General features: G+C 39.0%; 1 protein-coding gene across 1 annotated transcript in view; it reads right to left on the bottom strand.

Moving 5' to 3' along the window:
* The window catches only part of PSMB2 (proteasome 20S subunit beta 2), a 36536-nt gene extending 15190 nt beyond the window's left edge, over nucleotides 1–21346 (bottom strand). Inside the window, exons 1-3 of the mRNA XM_005892642.3 lie at nucleotides 21121–21346; nucleotides 16537–16659; nucleotides 12685–12755 (exon numbers count right to left, since the gene is read on the bottom strand). Of these exons, the coding sequence (XP_005892704.1) occupies nucleotides 12685–12755; nucleotides 16537–16659; nucleotides 21121–21211 (285 nt within the window). The 5' untranslated portion in view covers nucleotides 21212–21346. The remainder of the gene's footprint in view (nucleotides 1–12684; nucleotides 12756–16536; nucleotides 16660–21120) is intronic.
* Nucleotides 21347–22034: the final 688 nt, after the last annotated feature.

Raw genomic sequence — 22034 nt, 5'->3', positions numbered from 1 at the left:
GGGACAGTGACTTACTCTAAATTATACAGCTAATTAGAGTCAGGACCAAAATCCAGGCTTTCTAATCTCAAGTCTTGTGTGCTTTTCTAGGAAACGATGCTGCCTCCACAAAATGGAAATTAGTGTGAAAATATGATTCAATATGTAAATGTCAGCTTCGCACTCAAAAAGTTCAGAACGTACTGTTTTGCATACCAGCATCTATTGTTCTCTATTTCATGTATTACCTCTTATATGACCAATAATATTTTAAGTTTTAAAAGGACAGGTTTAATGTCAGACCATTATGACTTCTCTAAAGGGTCTACAACTATGCAAGATATACTAAATAAATATAAATAGATGCTAACACCTTAACTGCTTTGCCAATGCTCAATATTTCAACTTTGTTAATAAATAAAATGGATCCATTGTTATTTTCTTACACTGCTGCTCTGAACTCTGAATCAGGAGCTTTTCCAATAACCAACAGATTTTATCAGCTATCTGCTTTGGCTAGATTAGGTGATATAACTTTAAAATTTCAACGTTAATTTTGTCACTTTAATTAAAGAAAGACTTTGTACTTATACTGGAATTGCAATGTTCACTACTTCAAACACTTCTAGAAAATCTAAAAGATTTTAGCAGCTTCCAACTGTTCTTGTGACCAAGTAGCTTTCCCAGCTCTAAAAGATTATGGATGGGGATAGTACTGGAGCTGAGGAAGAACTCCTTATCCCTAACGCCTAAGCAATACAGAATCACTTGCACCTTGACTTTAATCCTCTGACAAGAATCTCTTTTAAGGAAAACCATCAGTCTCTTCTTTCTTATAACAGGGGTGACTACATTTTAAGTAAAACCATACAGAGTTTATAAAAGGCTTCAACCAAATCCTGAGAGAATTCTCTGAGGCTGCACAGAATAATTATGAAAGGAGGGAATGCCCCAAACCAACTTCACTTTTGCATGTGGAATGTGAATATATTATAAATTCAATAAGTATTATTGGGCACTTATGTGAGAAGCATTATGCCAGGTGATGAAGATGGAAACCTGGATCTGGAAGGAGCTGACAAGACAGGCTGGAGTAGCAAGGATTTCAGATGGAGGAAACAGCATTTGTGAAGGTAAAGACACAAAGGAACAGGGAATATTTGGGTACTGGGGAATATGGGACATGTATGCTTAGTGAAGGAGGTGACTTCAGTAGAAAGCAGAGAGGAACTGAGATAACAGGAATTGAATGATACTGTCATTGGCTTCCTAGACTATGAAATATGAACTTAAGAGGAGTTCCCTGGTGGCCTAGTGGTTAGGATTCCAGGCTTTCATTGCCACGGCCTGGGTCCAATCCCTGTCTGGGGAACTGAGATCCTGCAAGCCATCCAGCTGAGCCAAAAAAATAAAAAATAGCTTCTGTATATAAACTATGGAGGAACCAGTGAAAACCATACCCACTCCCATGCCAATATAAGCCTTTTTCATGTCTTAGAACACTGTAGAAGCAGTAGGGATGAAGGGAGACATGGAATATAAAATATACTTAGAAGGCAGAATAGATAGGAATTAATGAATAATGAAATAGAAGGTGAGAGAGAAAGAGGAGTTAAGAGGATGCTCAAAAAAGGGAAAGGTGGTAGAGCAAATGTGAAAAACTCAATTTAGACCCAATGAGACTTAAACTGAGCTGTTCAGAAGCAACTGGAAAGAAAAAACAATGTACAGCTGAAATCATGAGACTGAATGAAAGAGTCAGCAGCTCAGTCGCGTCTGACTCTTCGCAACCCCATGGTTTGTCCATGGGATTCTCCAGGCAAGAACACTGGAGTGGGTTGTCATTTCCTTCTCCAGGGGATCTTCCAGACCCAGGAATCGAACCCAGGTCTCCTACACTGCAGGCAGATTCTTTACTGACTGAGCTATGAGGGAAGACTGAATGAGTCAGCCAATTGGAAGGTTTTATTTACACAAACACACATTCCTATGTTCACATGTGGAAGACACCAGAGGAAACAATTACCATAGGACACACCATGGCAGAGATATTCTTCCCAGGTCATCATGAGAGCATAAAGAAGCTCTCGTGAGTAACGAACATATACGGGGAAATACAGAGTTTCCCTGGAAAATGATATTTTTAAAACGACATATGCCAAAAGTTAGGCACGTTTTTTGTGAAAAATAAGGACTTGAGATCAAATGTGGCTTTAGCGCTTACAGCTGTGTTACAAAAGACAGTCCACTTGGCGTTGAAGTTTCAAGTGCCCCATCTGAATATGGCGGCAGTCCTGCTTGCCTGACAGCTGCAAGGAATGAAAAGTACTCATCTGTGTTAAAGTTTCTAGAAGAAGGCCCAGTAAATAATAGGTGCCTAATAAGTCTCAACTGAATCTGAATTTTATAAGCAAAAAATTAAATACTGTGTATACATCAATTTTTAGCAAAATTATACTCAATAATTATGAAATTCCTATACATTTTACCTCTCTAAAACCATCACTAACCCCAAGTTTGAGTTGTAATCTCATCGTAATTAGAAGTTCAGAAATTTAATGAGTTGAAATGCAACATGGCACAGCTGCCTTATTATACCAACTAGTTAACACAGTATTTGTTTTCTACATTAATTTTACTTGCTAATCAAAAATACTGCTTTCTCCCAAATAACATCAAAATAAAATTGCTGATTGTGCAATGGTAAAACTAACAACACCATGTCTGCAACAAGGTCACTTGGTTTTTTTTTTTCATGAGCTGGCAGTTTCCAGGGAAAATTCTGGGTTGGACAAAAAGTTTGTTCCGGTTTTTCCATAATAGCTTACAGAAAAACCCAAATGAACTTTTTGGCCAACCCAATATAAGACTCCGTATACCTTCATCGGTTCTCAAAAAATTCCAGGACCAAAGTCACGCTCTGTACACCCCCAGGCAGATATATGTTAAGCTGCATATGGTGAACATGCCCATGAATATCTTTGTTTGGGGTTGTTGTTTTGTTTGCTACACTGCTCAGCTGTGGTGTATCAGTTCCCAACCAGGGACTGAACCTGGCTTGTGGTAGTGAAAGCCCAGGATTCTAACCACTAGGCCCCCAGGGAACTCCCACCCATGGGTTATCTTTGAATGTTGAGCATGTGTCCTGATTCATCTCCTTGAATTAATAAGTAAATCACTGGGAAAAAAACTACTTAGGGCTACATATAATTGTATGTTTTCAGATGCCCATAGCAACTAGAAAATCCTGGGGAAAAGACTATTCAGAAGCCCCTGTACTAGAACACAGTGCTCCCCAACAGCAGCCCAGGCCCAACACAATGGACATGAAAGCTCCTCACGGGTCTTCCTGCTTCCTTCTGTGCTGTGTGCTGTGCTCAGTCATGTCTAACTCTAGCTTGCCAGGCTCCTCTGTCCGTGGGATTTTTCAGGCAAGAATACTTGCCTGAGTATTACAACCCTGAGTGGGTTGCTATTTCATCCTCCAGGTCTTCCCAACCCAGGGATCAAAGCCGCGTCTCCTGTGTCTCCTGCACTGCAGGTGGATCCTCTACCACTGAGCCACTGCTGCCGTCTACTTTCCCCAAATGATCTACCAAAGAGTGGCCAATGGTCTAATCAAACCTCATCTGATCATGCTATCCCCCTCTTAGCCAACAAGCTTCCAGAGAGGCCCACTGCTTTTAGCACAAGAGCTTTTTTTTATCAGTCTTCATGACATGGACTAACTCTCTAGTTTCAATCTTTTACCATCCCCCTAAAACCCTGAGCCATATTTAACAAACTACTTTAGATTACAGATTTTGTATATATCGTGTTTAGAGTAAAAACTATATGAAGTTATGTATTTCTATTTGTTTTTCCATCAGAAGAGCCCTAATTCGTATCCAGTACCCCACTAGTTAAAACAGGTAAAAAATGAGTAGGAGACTCAGAAAACTATTTGTGCCTGCCCCAAACATCATTAGAAAATGACTGTGCCAAAGGAAATGGCAACCCACTCCAGTTTTCTTATCTGGAGAATCCCATGGCTGGGGGAGCCTGGCAGGCTACAGCCCATAGGGTCACAAGAGTCAGACATGACTTGGCAACTAAACCACCACCACCATCAACCTAACCCTCTCTCACACTCCTCTAGGTCTGCACTTTCAGTGTTCCTTTCTGCTTCATCTTAGCCTAATGACAGCTGGTCCTTCAACACTCAAGTTAGGCTCAGTTAACAGAGCAACTACCTGTAAGGCTATTGTAGTACTTGTCACTCTGCAGTATAGCTGTTTATTCTCCACCACCCCATCTGAAGGCACACTAAGCTTTGCACATTTCTTCAGCTCCCAGGGACAGTGCAGGCTATAGATTTGTTGTATGGATGGCTAGCAGCACCTATGGAACTTCTTAGCTATATTATACTGTACAAATTAGGAGGCATAAGAAAAGGAAATGTGAAATTCTGGCCAAGTATTTCAGTTAATAAAGATTGAGATTACTTCCTCTCCCTTCCCTTTTTCTTTCCAATCTACTTCATGCTATCTGCTTTACTGTCTACATTCAAAAGTAATGGTAAGTCTGAAACTTTTTTCCATTTTTAGCTTTTAAAAAAATGTGTTCTGCTTTCCTACCCCTTTACTCTTCCTTTTTATGCTATTAAACTTTTTTGGTGAAATAATACACTCACATAAAAATGCATAAAATATACACATATGGTTTAATGAATAAAGTGAACATACACTTAACTACAACCAAAGTCAAGAATAGAACAGTCAACTATTTCTCCCTCCAAAGGCTTCCTATTCCCCTGTGGGGATCAGCCCCTGAATTCATATCTCTGCATGATCCTGGTCCATGACAGGTAAAGAGAAGCACTAAGATGCCAGGGTACATGCGTATTTGTATCTGTGAATATGTGTGAGGACATGCCCACACAGGCCAAGGCACTGGTTTAAAGCAATCTTAAAAGGTGGGGTAAATCTGCATTTCTAGTGGTAAACACTTTGCTGCTTACTAAAACAGTATTCTACTGCTTATGGCTTAAACCAAATTCTAACAGGAAACCACATAATTTTCAAGATACAAGTTTCAAAACAACACAAATTTAAGGCCAATTACTTATACTGCTTCACCCCATTGTGGACAAGAAAGATGCTTTAAGTGAAAAGTTGGCATTATGAGGTTACACAATCCCGGCTACCCAACAGGCTCATTCCACTCAGCGGAGAATAGGGGTTCTCTATGCTCACAGCAGGCATACAACAGGGTAGCACATATATGCTCTCTGAGCAAGAAAGCAACACCTTCTCACATACAACCCCCTGGAGAGAGATGGGGAAGGCGAGGGGGGAGGACTTTACACCTGCAAACTCCTAACTCTATCAGCGCTAGGACTGGGAAAAACAGCACATATTAAAAAAAAAAAAAAGAAAAAAGGTTTTCTGATAAAGCTCGTAACTTTCAGAGAAGGATGTTAAGTCATTTTTTTCCTAGGAAACTAGTAGGCGCAATGATTCAACATCCAAGTCTTTGTCTCCTTAATGGACTGAGTCAAGCCCTAATGACTGTATAAATAAACTGCTTAAAAGGGCAGCTGTCAGAATTCTTATTATTCTTGGCAGAAAAACACTATAAGCACAAAGTGCTGTCATATTAATTAAGGCATCTGAACTTCAGGGCATCTGTCCCTGGGCCTCTGGATAATCAAAATGACCACTAAAAGTAGAATGGTGGTATCTCCAATGGGGCAGACATGAGTCACTTCCAACCCTGAGAGATTCCAGTGAGATGTGACTTGAAATGCACGTTTTGCAATACCATTGAATGTCCATCTATATGTAGCCATTTAAGTTTTTACTCTATGTTCTATTAAGGCTAGCAGACAAAAGTAGTTAACAGATATAACTCTTGGCCCATAGTGAAAATCCAGCTAGCTGACTAGCTAACTGAGGTCTGGCAGGGAAGAAAACACCTCTCCAGGTCTTAAAAACCATTGACTGCACTGAAACTCCATGAGTTCCATGAGGAACGTCTTGGTATTTTTTTTTTTTCAATTTCCCCGTCACCAAGAGTGAGCCAGCTCTGTCTGTCAAGATGCCCAGGCTGCGTGGCAGCAGTGTCAAAGGCTGCCATTTGCTCCGAGGCACTGCCATCTGCAGCAACATAACATTTTGTCTCCGGAAAATAAACACATCTGCCTTTGCCAGTGTCCTCCCACTGTGCCGCCCATCTGGAGCAGGTGAGCTAGAAGGCAAGCCTGGGCACGGGTGAGATGGGGCGAGCAGGGAGACGAGGCCTCAAGGGAGAAGGCACGTGCAGGAAGAAAGTAGTGCTGTGTCATGTCACATCCTGCTAACCACATTTGCCAAAAAGCTTGTGAAATTACCCTTGTTAGTGATATTTTAATCACAAGTAACAAATGGTTGGTTGCGTTTAGGGGACAAAACCTGCAAAGCCAAGGTTTCACCTGGGCCATCTGTTCACAAGATCACATGACCTCACCAATACCAATCAACAGATGATGTCTTTGTGTCAGCCACCAAAGGCAAGAGGACAATATTGTCCTTTGAATAGAAGGCTCAAGGCAACAGGGTTTCTCTAGGACAGGAGCATACAATACCTGCCTACCATTAACCAGAATAAACACACTCAAATTCAGGCCAGAGTGCTGAGACAAGTCACTTCTAGAAATGATTGATATCTGAAATTCTTTCCTATATATTCTTACCCTTTCACTTAAAAAAAAATAAATTCAAGTCTAGTTATGGTCATTTTAAAAAAGGAATTTATTTTTGGCTGCACTGGGTCTTGGTTGCTGCATTCAGGCTTTCTCGAGTTGTAGTGAGTGGGGGCTGGTCTCTAATTGTGGTGCAGGGGCTCCTCACTGCGGTGGCTTCTCTTGTGGAACACGGCCTCTAGGGCACACAGGCTTCATGAGTTGTGGCACATGGGCTCAACGGTTGCAGCTCATAGGCTACAGAGTGTGGGCTTAGTATATGGGCTTAGTTGCCCGACATGTGAGGTCTCGGACCAGGAATCATATCCATGTCCCCTGCACTGGCAGGCGGATTCTTAACCACTGGACCACCAGGGAAGTCCTAGTTATGGTCTTGATGTCAGATTTTTTTTTAAACTGAAGTATAGTTTTAATTTACAATCTTGTTTTTTTCAGATGTACAGCAAAGTGACTTCAGTTATATATATTTACTTTCTCAGACTATTTTCCATTATAGGTTATTTTAAGATATTGAATATAGTTTCCTGTTGTTGTTCAGTCACTAAGTTGTGTCCAACTCTTTACGACCCCATGGACTACAGAATGCTAGGCTTCCCTATCCTTCACTATCTCCCAGAGTTTGCTCAGATTCATGTCCATTGAGTTGGTGATGCCATTCAACCATCTCATCCTCTATCACCTCCCTCTCCTCCTGCCCCCAGTTTTTCCCAGCATCAGGATCTTTTCCAATGAGCCAGAGCTTCACGTCAGGTGGCCAAAGTACTGGAGCTTCAGCTTCAGTATTAGTCCTTCCAGTGAATATTCAGGATTGATTTTCTTTAGGATTGACTGGTTTGATCTCCTTGTACTCCAGCACCACAGATCAAAAGCATCAATCTTTGGCACTCTACCTTCTTTATGGTCCAATTCTCACATCCACACATAACTACTGGAAAAATCATAGCTTTGACTATATAGACCTTTGTCCGTAAAGTGACGTCTCTGCTTTTTAAAACTCTGTCTAGGCTTTTTGTAGCTCTTCTTCCAAAACCCTTGTTTCTTATCTATTCCATGCAGTTTGTTTCTGTTCATCCCATACTTCTGATTTAACCCCTATTCCTCCCTTTCTCCTTTGGCGACCGTGTGTTTGTTAACCACATCTGTGAGTCTGTTTCTGTTTTGTATATAGATTCATTTGTATTATTTTTTAGATTTTACACGTAAATGATACAATAAAACAGTTGTCCTTCTCTACCTGACTCATTTCACTTAACAGGATATTCTCTATGTCCATCCTTGTTGCTGCAAATGGCATTATTTCATTCTCTTTTATGGTGGAGTAATACTCCACTGTGTATACATACCACATCTTTTTAAACCGTCTGTTGATGGGTACTCGGGCTGTTTCCACGTCTTGGCTGTTGTAAATAGTGCTACAATGAACACTGGGTACGTGTATCTTTTCGAAATAGAGCTTTTGTCTTTTCTGGCTGTATACTCAGGAGTGGGGTTGCTGGACCATATGGCAACTTTTAATTTTTTAGGGATACTGTTTTCCATAGTGGCTGCACCAATTTGCATTCCCACCAATATATACAAGATTTCCTTTTTCTCCAATGTACTCCATCACTTATTATTTGTAGACTTTTTATTTTTATTTTTTGATGGTTCTGTGCAGCATGTGGGATCTTAGTTCCCTGAGTGGGGATCAAACCTGTGCCCCCTGCACTGGGAGCACAGAGTCCTAACACTGGACCGTCAAGGAAATCCCTATTATTTTTAGACTTTTTGATGATAGCCATTCTGACTGGTGTGAGTGATACCTCAATGCAGTTTTGATTTGCCTTTCTCATTTCTCTAACAATTAAAAGAATCCACCTGCAATGCAGGAGATCCCCATTTGATTCCTGGGTCAGGAAGACCCACTGGAGAAGGGATAGGCTACCCACTCAAGTATTCTTGGGCTTCCCTCATGGCTCAACTGATAAACAATCTGCCTGCAATGTGGGAGATCTGGGTTCGATCCCTGGGTAGGGAAGATCCCTTGGAGAAGGGAATGGCTAACCCACTCTAGTATTCTTGCCTGGAGAATTCCACAGACTACATAGTCCATGAGGTCACAAAGAGTCAGACATGACTGAGTGACTTTCACTTTCTAATAATTAACGATGTTGAGCATCTTTTCATGTGTCTGTTGGTCTTGGTCACCTATATATCTTCTCTGGAGAAATGTGTATTTAAATCTTCTTCCCACTTAAAATTTTTTTTTTATATTGAGTTTTATGAGCTGTTAATATATTTTGGATATTAACCCCTTGTCAGTGCAAATATTTTCTCCCATTCCGTAGGTTACCTTTTATTTTGCTGATGGTTTCCTTCACTGTGCAAAAGCTTTTATTTTGATTAGGTTCTATTTCTTTATTTTTGATTTTATTTCTTTTGCCTTGGGAGACTGATCTAAGAAAATATTGCCATAATTTATGTCAAAGAATATTTTGTTTATGTTCCTTTATAGGAGTTTTATGGTGTCATGTTGCATATTTGGGTCTTTAACCATTTTTGAGTTTATTTTTGTACGCGGTGTGAGAAAGTGTTCTAATTTCACTGATTGACATTTAACTGTCCAGCTTTTCCAACATCACTTGCTAAAGACTGTCTTTTCTTCATTGGATAGTCTCACTTCTTTTGTTGTAAATTAACTGACCACAAGTATGTGCGTTTATTTCTGGGCTCTCTATTCCATTCCATTGATCTATAAGTCTGTTTTTGTGCCAATATCACCTTGTTTTGATTACTATAGTTCTGTAGTATTTGACATGAGATCTTTAAAGCATGCTATCTGGGAGCTGAAAGAAACTATAAAAATTACCCATATGTTCTTTCTCTCAGGGTGCTATACCTCCTGTATCAGGAATCATTCAATTACACTACTTTTCAAACTCTATATCTGTAATTTTCAATATGATAGCCATTAGCCACAAGTGGCCATTGAGCACTTAAAATGTGACTAATGTGACTGAGGAACCAAAGTCTTTAAAGAAACAAAAGTTTATTTCTCTTTCAAAGTTCCAGAGACTCTCACATAGGAACTGAATTTTAAATTATATTGAAGCAAGTTTTTATATTAAAGCAGAGTTGATTTACAATACTGTATCAGTTTCAGGTGTCTAGTATAGGGATTCGATATTTTAATACATTATACTCCATTTAAAGTTATAAAATAGCTACATTTCCCTGTTTTACAATATATCCTTGTTGCTTATTTATTTTATACATAGTAGTCTGTACTTCTTAATCCCATGCCCCTATCTTGCCACTCCTCTCTTTCCTATCCTCACTGGTAAGCAATAGTTTGTTCTCTGTATCTGTAAATCTGCTTCTGTTTTGCTATATACATTTATTCTGTTTTTTAGATTTCACATACGAATGGTAACAGAGTATTTGTCTTTGTCTGACTTTTTTCATTAAGCATAGTATGCTCTAGGTCCATCCATATTGTTGCAAACTGCAGGATTCCATTCATTTTTAGGGCTGAGTAATATTCCACTGTGTGTGTACACACACCCCACATCTTTTTAATCCATTCATCTATTGATACATAATTTTAATTATTTTAAATTTAACTAGCCATATATGACCAGTAGCTACCACGCCGGACTATGTCAATCTAGAAAAAAGCTGAGCACATAATATATGATCAATGTTGGTTTAATTCTATTTTCCTTATTAATAGCACTCTTTACTAGCAGATTGTTGAACTAAAATATAAAATAGCACAAGAAACAATCTCCCATAGGAAACTAACTATCAAATTGCTTCTTTAACCAAACAGTAACAGCACCATAAAAATAAAAGTTTATTAATTTATTTACCAAATGAATGTATTAATTAGGTATATGTGTCATACACTGTGTTAACAGCTTTGTATGATTATCTCATTTAATCTTCATAGTAACTCCATGAAGTAGGTACCATTATTTTATAAGGAGGGAAATTAAGCTTAGAATTTGTTCAAAGACACAGCTAGCAAGTCAGTGGGCAAAGACTTAAACCCAGGGAGTGTAATTCCAGATACTGTGTTTAACCAATAAGCTAAACTGTATCTTAAAGAACCAATTTATATAAGATTGGCAAATGGCACAGCACATAGCAAACTGGAGATCAAATAATTTGAGCTACAGACATGAAATTATGCATGGTAACTGGCTGACTCAAATAAGTATCATGTGCCAAATGGTGTGACTATATAAAAATGCCAAATCTAGTGATTTTGTACTTATTGGGAAGACTGAAAAACCACATCACCTTTCTCCTCATAAAAAAAATGCCTGAAATATGAATTAGTATTTTAGAACAATCTCATTTGATTGGAAGGTGGCGGAGCAGGGATTGGATCTAGAAGCACAAGGCAGAGGTAATCAGTGTCTACTAGAGCCCCATGTCACTGTCTACAAGGGATATTTATTTGTTAAGACATCAAACATTTCTGCTAGGAGATTAACCGGATTCACTACATTTGCATAAAGCACACTGCCACTCTTATCTCCATTCTAAAAGGAGCTTAACTCACTTAATGTCTGTAGCATTTAAGACAAAGTGTTTATTGTGCCCAAAGCTGGAATTCTTATTCCGATTCTGCCTGGCAAGTCAGAGGGATATTTTACACAGCAAGCCACAGTATACTTGCTATTGAATACCATAGGAACTTCTAAGAAGCAGGAAAGGTTGTCTCTGATCCATTTACCTCTCTTGGGGAACAGTAAATAAGAAAGGCCACTGATCTTTCACCCAGATTAAAACAATGTATACAAATTTATCCCCTCTACCCAATTCATCCTGGTTTTAGCTTCTCTTCAAACTTCACAATTTTTCACATTGCACAAACTCCTTGGTTGAAGCTAGCAAACAGAGATTCTATTTACTGAGAAGTTCTCAATTCAGTATTAGACACTAGAAAATAAACTGCTTTAAAATCTGTAATAAGTAACAAATCAAAACCTGTACTTGTTTTGATTTGTCATAAATCAGCTTAAATAAGTACAGATAAAAAAAAAAGTATGTTCTAGAAACACTACTGAAAAACCAAGTAGCTGTCAAGGCAGAAGAGGCAAGTAATTATGGTACCATTAGTGTAGCTTTTGCCTGACCTGCTGTGTGACCTGGAGCTAATCTCCTTGACGCTTTATGCTTTTCATTCCTATCAGTGATAGAGAATTAACTACTCTATATCTCAGCAGACTAGTGAGTAGATTAAATTATTAAGCAAAATGCTTTGGGCAAAAGTCATATGGATGTTAAATATTCTGATTTACAAGCACTCATTATCCTAGCACTCCTGTGGGGTTAGGAAGTTATCAGGATTTCATAGATGAGTAAACAGGGGTAAAGTCACATGGCAGAGCTCTATTTACTTAGTCCCTGTGGGAAGAGAATAATACACACCTTTAGCAATCATAAACTTTCTTGCCACATCCTACACAATCTTTAATACATTCAATCCTCTTTTCCCCCTTTCTTTTTTCATTGAATCTTTAAGATGTTGCATCTTTTAACGTGCTGTCAATGGAACAAAGACAGTTCTAAGGTAACAACAAGGCTAGACAAAGTGAAGAGGAATATTCTGTGTGCACTGGCAAGGAGAGTCACAGAAAGACACGGCTACTCTCAAAATAAAATGTGTATGTAATAGTGTTTTAAGGGTTCATCTCCACCACCACATAATCCAACCACAGGAATTAAGAAACACGGTTTGCTGTGAAAACACTGAAAATTAAAAGGCCATTGCCAGACCTTCCTGTTGGTGTACCCCCTCCAAATTCTCTGCAACTGTTATGTTCACCCTCTGGGCTTTAATTAGCAACTATGCGGAAAGAAAAAACAAATCCCACAAGACTGAAGAATAACAAGTAGCAATAGGAAGGGCTCAGAACGGCCATTTGGTATAACAGGAATAGACAAGAAGCATAGATTTCTCTGTTCCTAAGGCTGCTTGCTGTATTGCTTACCCGACTCCGAAGATAGTCCGCCAGGTTTCGGCGAGTGAAATTAGCTGCTGCCGTGGGAGACAGTTCATAACCTGGTACAAGAGATACATACTTGTTGTCAACAGTTGAAAAGTGAAAGTGAAAGTTGCTCAGTTGAGTCCAATTTGCGACCCCGTGGACTATACAGTCCTTGGAATTCTCCAGGCCAGAATACTGCAATGCGGGAGACCTGGGTTTGATCCCTGGGTTGGGAAGATCCCCTGGAGAAGGGAAAGACTACTGGAGTGGGTAGCCTTTGTCAACAGCTGGGAAATAGCTAGTTAGTACTGGCAGTGATTACTGGGCATAAAACAGAACCAAGGTAACCATTCTACAGTGAGATTGAATTCATCCTCCTGATTAAGCTATTCATTCAGCAACAGACTGTGGTTTCTTCTATAGAAGGAAAGAGGTACAAATATATACAGATGTTTTATATATATATAAAAAAGAAAGAGGTCTTGAGATGATAATGTTTTTAGTTTATTTTAAAAAGATACTGGGAAAGAGAGGCTGGAAATTAGAATAGCCTCAGTCATACTTTATAAGGTTTTCTTTTTTTTAAGTGAAGTAATTTTATTAAGAAGTGTAATGTGATTTTCAAAAGCACAAGCCACAGGGAAAAAATTGCTTCTACAGCTATCTGTAACATTTTAAAAATAGAGGCTCTCCAGCATAAAACCTCTAAATAAAGTTGTAATGTCAAGCAAAGTACAGCCCAGAGGCATGGCATCAGATGTGCCTTAGTAACACACTCTGGACATTAACACTCCACCATAAAATGGGGCTAGTGTCAAAAATCACAAGAATGACCCACAACTCAGCAGACCCACAAGAAAATGCCAGCTTGGAAAGACTGCATGTGATTATTTCCTACAACATTCACAATACCAGTGTCACATCAGGTAAGATGTAGATTAAAATTCTAACAAATATTTACTGAACAGCTATTATGTTTCAGAGCTTACACTAGGTGCTTTCACATATATTACTGAATTTCATCCTTACAAGTCTATTAGTTCATGTTAAACTATAATGAAAACAACTCTGAACAAGCAGGAATACTTGTCGATTCTCTATCTAACTCACTAAACAGTGCTAAGGATTTCACAATTATCTTAAAAGGCAGAAAAGTCTGATGCCTGACCATCTGCATATAGATTTTTTTTCTTTCCCTTATTTTGGCTCAGTTATTGAGTCTCTTGGACTAAAGGAGATCCAACCAGTCCATCCTAAAGGAGATCAGTCCTGGGTGTTCACTGGAAGGACTGATGTTGAAGCTAAAACTCCAATACTTTGGCCACCTGACGCGAAGAGATGACTCATTTGAGAAGACCCTGATGCTAGGAAGGATTGAGGGCAGGAGGAGAAGGGGACGACAGAGGATGAGATGGTTGGATGGCATCACCGACTCAATGGACATGAGTTTGAGTAAACTCCAGGAGTTGGTGATGGACAGAGAGGCCTGGCGTGCTGCAGTCCATGGGGTCGCAACGAGTTGGACACGACTCAGCTACTGAACTGAACTGACTGAATTTTAAATGCACAAGCTATATTGTGTAGGGTTACATAGACAAACTGGAGAAGGCAATGGCACCCCACTCCAGTACTCTTGCCTGGAAAATCCCATGGATGGAGGAGCCTGGTAGGCTGCAGTCCATGGCGTCGCTAAGAGTCGGACATGACTGAGCGACTTCACTTTCACTTTTCACTTTCATGCACTGGAGAAGGAAATGGCAACCCACTCCAGTGTTCTTGCCTGGAGAATCCCAGGAACGGGGGAGCCTGGTGGGCTGCTGTGTATGGGGTCACACAGAGTCGGACACAACTGAAGTGACTTAGCAGCAGCACATACACAAAATATATTCGATAGGTAACTTAAGGAGTTTTAAGGGCAATTTTAACCATATACAATTTGTGTTTTATGCACTGACTTTAGATCCTGAGAATTATGTAACAGAAACTCTTGTTTATTACTCTGCCCTCTTCTGGGCCAGGACAGGGAAGTATTGCTCTACCAACTGTACTTCAGAAACACTGGGATCCTTCATGGGGGCCATGCAAACAACAAGTAGTCATTAAAAATAATGATTAAAGTATTTCACACACGGCACTCTGCTCAGTGTTATGTGGCAGCCTGAGAGGAGGGGAGCTTGGGGGAGAAAAGACACATGTACATGTGCTGCTGAGGCCCTTCCCTGCTGCACCTGAAACCAGCACAGTGTTGGTAGTTGGTCATATCCCATTAGGAAATAAAAAGTTTAAAAACGAGTATTCTAAACTTGCTTAAACCTAAATACCATGTACTTTAGGTTTCTTAATGGCAGGAACTGAGCCTTATTCATCTTTGAATTCTCTGTGATATTAGGCAGAAGGCTTAATGTGGATGAGGCCCTCAAAAATATTTATAGAACTGAATGCATGATGCTAAGCTTGCCACCAGTCACTTTACACATACAATTATATTAAAATTAAGCTCCTTAATTTATACTAGTTCTATCGAATTAAGGTGAGAAATGAAAGTATAAGGAAGAAAATCTCTAGTTTTATAAAAATGTATTTTGTTAATTACCTTCTCTCCCCACTTCTAAGAAAAGTTGTACTGAAAGTCTTTAAAAATTCTTTCAATATTTAATTTTAAATATTACTTATTAAATATTACATCTCCTAGCTCTAACATATACATATATAGTTTTCTCCAAAAATGGGCTTCATGATTGAGTAAAATAGCAGCAATAAGAATCAATGTCCCTAAGTTTGTAAAGAAACCATTTATTGCACATCTTGAGGTTCATTTTCATTTTTGACATATTATATAATATTTCACCTTTCTGTAAGTAAAATGGGGAGAAGGAAATGGCAACCCACTCCAGTGTTCTTGCCTGGAGAATCCCATGGACGGAGAAGCCTGGTAGGCTGCAGTCCATGGGGTCGCACAGAGTCGGACACGACTGAAGCGACAGCAGCAGCAGCAGTATAACACTATTATTATACTGTGAAATAAGTAACTGGAAGGAAGATTCTTTTCTGCTGAAGCATCACTATAAACTTCCTTGGATCAAAGGGCTAGTGGCTATTATTTCACAGGAAGGCTTTCCCAGTGGATAAGAGTTTATTAGCTCCAGAGAGTTCACAAAATATCTCACAAAAATTCTAATTATCTCCCTAGACAAGAACCTACCAGAGAGGCAAGGCAGAACCTTTTTATGACATAGTAAATCTCCTATAATTACACAGAGTCTAAAGTTTACAAAGCATTTTCATACATACTATTCATTAATATTATTATAACAATACCATTTATTTATTTTTTGACTACGCTGCACAGCTTGTGGGATCTTAGTTCCCCAACAAGGGATTGAACCAATCCCCTCTACAATGAAGTACAGAATCCCAACCATGGGACTGCCAGGGAATTCCCAATAATGCCATTTTAGTGATAAGGAAAGTAAAGGTCCAGAGAGGATAAGTGATTTGTCACATAAAAAAACAGTATAACCAAGTTTAACTTAGGTCTTTTAGTTCTGAGATTTTGTACATACTGTAGCTCAAGTCAAATTCTCTAACACTTAAAAATCTCATATCATCATGCTCATTTTTCAAGGTGGGGTTATTTTTATTCCCCATGTATCTGTGTTATAATAGTTCTCTTTTCTGCTCTGGGATTTTTGTAGAAAATCCTTAGGACCAGAAGGAGGATCTAACTAAGGCTTTAAAAATAGTAAGACTCAAATAAAAATAAGAGCACATGTATAGAACTGCCAGTATAGAATATTCTCTTTCAGTACACTTTAAAGACAAAACCACCAGAGCCACATTCTAAGTATTACCCACCATTTCGCATCTTATAGAGCTGCACGTTTTTCTGAATATATTCTGCAAACTGTACAGTGTCTCCAGCCTCTCCAACACACAGGAGTAGGATTTTTTCACTCATCTTGAACATCTTGTCATGATCTGCTCAAAGGAAAAACACACAGTGTTAGAAATTTTATCTTAGCAGAAAATTATTCTTATTACACGGCAACTACAAACAGGCTTATCAATTACCATATTGAATTTTATGAATAACTGTTTTATGAAGACTTTGATGGGCAACTCTATCAATTACTTTCTTTCACTCTCCAGGTTAAATTCATTTGCATATTTTATTAACATCAATTTCAGGTGGAGAATATATGTAAAAGTTGATAACCGAAAATACACATAAAAACATTAAGGCACTTGACATGCAATGAACAACAACTAAAAAAACTGAAGGAATCAAGCCAGTGGCCATTATCTTTAGGCTCAAGATTCCAAAATCCTGAAATGTCTCTACAAATACGAATGCAAATTATTATATAAACAAAAGCATATATGAAAAGAATCAATGCTGCAATTAAGAAACCATCTCAAGGAAGAACAAAAAATCAACTAAGAATATAAATCACCTAAAAAAGTAAACCAACTCCATTTACAAAGCAAAGAGAAAGTTACAATGAGTGCCAAAGCAAAAATCCTAACAAATATTGCACTAAGCTATTTAAAAAATACCTCAAAAATCCCAATATTCTAATCTTATCTAGCTGAACCAGACACATTCAGATTAAACAGATAAATAAATATTCAGATAGAAATTAGTGCCCAAGGAAGAAAACTCCATATTCAGTCCATAGCTTCAGAAAAAAGCTAAATCTCCCTATCTTACTCTCACTTTCACTTTTCATTTTTCAAATAGTGCTGAATAATCTTCGCTGGGAGACATGCTTCCTGTTTGAAAGCTTTTGAAACATCAAAATCTCTTTAACAGGATTTAAAAAACAAATGCTATAGTCAAATACTTCACAAGTATTTGAGAACTGGAGATACCAGTAATAAGGTTTCCTAGACTTTAGGGGGGAAATGCACATAAAATGCGCCTGTAGATACTATCAAGCTGCCTTGAAACTCCTAGACTGAAACACTTTTATTTGTTAAAGGCTACAGGAGATTTAAAGACTATGACTTTAAAGATTTAAAGACTGTTTATGAAAGAAAAAATTCACATATAGATAAATCATCTATGCAAAGAAAAAGAACCAAAAGAGTATTAGATGCCGCTAGCATCTGAGTCCCTGCAGTTGCAGAAGTATGGGCAATTTTTCTTTCTTTCATTATGCTTATGAATATTTCCTATAATGTTTATACTTCATATGCATCATCTTTGTAAGAAAACACTACTTACTATGTTTATTGTCATAATGAGAAAAAAAGCTTCATATCGGGCGGGGGGCCTTTTACAAAGAATTTATGTTATACTTAGAAGAAATGCTAAATTTTGAAACAGTAAACTCTTCAACTGTTCAATTTTGAAATGAACTTAATTCAAGGCCAAAATAAGTGTTTTTTAAACATGCATTGTATAGTGATTGGTGAAGGGGGTATTAAAAAGAAAAAAAGAATATGCTAACGACTCCCTAAATCATGCAGCAAACAGGCTATGTAGCTCAAGGCAATTTCTGATCCTTAAAAAAGAACACACAAGATCCACATACAGGACACAGGTGGACAACAAAATAAACAACGTAAGCATACAATACTCTAGACTGGAACCCAGGAGATTTTCGTAGTCTGGGTTGAGCAAGTCTGCTGCTGCTGCTGCTGCTGCTAAGTCGCTTCAGTCGTGTCCGACTCTGTGCGACCCCACAGACGGCAGCCCACCAGCCTCCCCCGTCCCTGGGATTCTCCAGGCAAGAACACTGGAGTGGGTTGCCATTTCCTTCTCCAATGCATGAAAGTGAAAAGTGACAGTGAAGTCGCTCAGTCGTGTCTGACTCTTAGCAAGCCCATGGACTGCGGCCCACCAGGCTCCTCCGTCCATGGGATTTTCCAGGCAAGAGTGCTGAAGTATTAAAAATAAAATTAAATTAAATTAAAAAAAAAAAAAAAAAGAGTGCGGGAGTGGGGTGCCATTGCCTTCTCCGTGAGCAAGCCTAGTTGAGCTCAAGTCTGAACTTGAGCAAATTATCTGCCCTTTCTAAGCCAGTTTCTGAGTGTGTAAAATGAAGATACTGTCACCTACCCCTGCCTAACTCATAGGTGGGGAAAACTGTACACGTACAACATTATCATACTCAGTGTGAGACAATGTAGTTCAGATTATACATGCTACAGGAATTCAGGGGGAAAAAAGAGCAATCTGTGTGAGCTGAGGTACTGTGAGAAATTTAAAAGCAATTCTATACAGGCCAGAAGATAAGAGAAATAAAATGTGGCATATAACCAAACTGAAACATTGTGCCACTTTAACAGGCAAGCAATCTCTGGGAAACACCTTCTCTATAGTATCAAAATATCTTACAGCAACAAACCAAAAAACTGATTGGAAGCGATACTCTCATTTTATACCAGAAGAATAATGAATCGCAAAAGGTTAATTCATTTTCAGCCTACCCTACACAGTTTCTTCACGAAATGAAAAGGAAGAAAAAACTCCTTACACAATTCCAAAGCTTCTATCATAAACATTTTTATATCTGAAAACACCATAGGGAAAATTAGAGCTAAATACAATTATTTTCAACCATTTTTAAAGAACTAACTCAAATTTATCTTCCTTCTATACCAGTGATTTCTCTGAATACCATAAGGATTTACTTTTGAAACCATTAATTTAAAAGCTAACCTAATACTCACTGGTGATACTTCTTTTTATCATACAAAATCATCTTGTAATATTTATTTCCTGGTTTTCTTAATGTCTTAGACCCCTGAATGGATTATACCAAATACACTGCATACCCTGTAACACCTAGAAGCACTGTGTATGTAAGTGGGCTTAAAACACATTCTATTTTTTGAAGTGGCTTCGTATATATTATTGTGAAGAAACAGAACACCTATAAATGTACTGAATTTGTTACTGCTAAACTACTTCATGCTAAACTCACTTGCATGTCAAAGGCCTTAGTATTCAAAATAATGGATAGATTTACCCTTAAAAAACAAATTGACTCCTTTGGAAAACATGGTTTACCAGTAAAACTTCTACAAACTAATCATGGAATTTCATAAAGTAATTTGACTTAAGGAACATGATCCACACCATAAATGTTTAACAGTTTGACAATTTTCCTTTCCTTAAGCCAAGAATGAACTGTTACCTGCCCTCAAAGCCGTCCCTAGTCTCTACAACTAGAGATAGTTGTAGATCCCTTCTTCCTCTGGAGTAGATAAAAGCAATCTCTGCTTTCTCTGCACTACCTGAGAAGTTTGGATGTACTTTTCATATGCAGCATCATTTTCTAGCTTGTGTTATAATTATTTGTACATATATCTGAATCCCTTATTAAACTGTAACTTCTTTTTTTTTTTTTTTAAACTGTAACTTCTAAAATAAGGGCCACATCTTATTTTTCTTTGCATCCCTTCAGCACCTAGCACTGTAACAGACATATAGGTGCCCCAAACCTATTTGTCAAATGAACATTAAATCATCTGGGCCAACAGATAATACTTTTTCAAAAGTAGGATATCTATGAATCGTGAAAACACACTCTTAAGATTCCACAGACAAGCAACCAAAATCTTTCAAAAATATGCAGTCAAACCGCACAGGTCTGAACCTGGGTTCTGTCACCTGAGGCCTTAAGCAAGTTTCTTAACTTCTATGCCTCAGAACTGTCAGTGTGACAGCATCCATTTCAAAAGGTTAAATGAATTAATGTAAACTGCTTAAAATAACATGTATACAAGCACTCAGTATGTTTACTACCAAGTATCTGTCATAGTGTTAAACATCTGCACAAAACTTTTTCAATTCAATCCTCTCAACAAGCTTTTGAGGTTGGTGTTACTAACCCTGATTTAGCAGATGAGGAAATTTGGGCACTGCGCAATAACTTGTACAAAGTCATAAAGCAAATGAGTGACGGGGCTCCAGTTTCCTAACTCCACTAGCTACTCAAATACAAGGAAAACTAGGTAGCCAGTGCCCTGAAAAAGAAGGATCAGAGCTAAGACTAGGGAAAATACAGACAGTGGAAGGGAAATGGCAGGTTTCTAGTCCCACAATCTCTCACTCTCCCCAGGATCCCACCTTATGCTGTCACAATCTAACCTCTTCAGCACCGACAACAAGAAATTTATCAGAGACTAGAGGGTCTAGGAATCCTGGAGCCGGGCTGGCGCTTAAACCCTTAAACTGAGTTCCCTTAAGCAACTCTCGCCTAGCAAGCATTTATCTAAAGCTGGAGCACAGTACTGACCCAGGAACCCTGGGAGGAGACAAAGTCAAAGCCCTAAGCCCGTCTCCTAATTCTAAAACTACTTAAGAGCTGACCAGGGCAGTCGGGGTTCCATGCCCAAGACCTCCCCGGTACTCACCCAACCTCCCACGAACTCCTCCCGGCTGTCCCTATACCCAGGCCCGGCCTGGCCTCCCCTGCTTCCTCTCACCATCCTTCATCTGGACAATATTGCTAGCAGCCACCCGGTCGGAGGCGACAAGGACATAGTCGGGACCCTGGATGCCGATGAGGTACTCCATGGTGGCAGGAGGCCGGGGAATGCAGGTTCAATCGAGCGCGGGGCTGGCCTGCTTCTCCGCCTCACGGGTGAGACAGCACCTCCGAGCAGAGCTCCGCGCGTCGCAGGCCCCGCGACAGTCCCGGCCACCGGCGCTCCCGGATGACGCACAACTGTCGCGAGAGTTTGGCAAGTGGGGGTGGTGTTTGGTGGATTAAACGCTGCTCTCGGCTTCTGGCCTGTTCCGGTCTCTTGAGATCCAGGCAGTACGGGGTACTTGCCTTACGTAATCTTACGTAACTCCTAGTTTCTTTCTTTATAATTGGGAGTTTGAAACTCGCTTGAGGAGGATATCACGCGCTGTATACAAAGTGCCGAGCACATGCGTCTGCCAAAAGGTGTGCGTCTTTAGCTGGCAATTTCCCTTCGGTTCTCGGTAAAATAGCTCCTGAAACCCCTTTCCTGCAAGCTAGATTAGAGAAAAATAAACTTGAAATTTGAAAGAAGCCCTTTTTACAGGCTTCATAATTGTAAAATATGACTGAATTAAAGATCTAAACATGAAGACAAATAATAAAAGATGTTTATGTTCTTCCAACCTCAAATTATATGTAGTTGCTCCCTCTGATAACAGTGATTTAAAGGGAGCACTTTCACTTTTTATTTTATACACATCTATATTATTTAAATGTTTCACAGTGCTCAGGTATTACTCGTAAGTTAATAGGAAAAAGTACAGCCATCCCTTTACATGTTTCAGCCATTCTGGGGAAAGTTAATATATTCCATGATTAGTTTCTGATATTTGAATGGTTTCATAATTGAGTCTTCATACTAATCATACT

This window comes from Bos mutus, chromosome 3 (assembly GCF_027580195.1).
Source record: "Bos mutus isolate GX-2022 chromosome 3, NWIPB_WYAK_1.1, whole genome shotgun sequence".
NCBI classification, from domain to species: domain Eukaryota; kingdom Metazoa; phylum Chordata; class Mammalia; order Artiodactyla; family Bovidae; genus Bos; species Bos mutus.
This window is presented reverse-complemented; position numbering and strand designations above follow the sequence as displayed.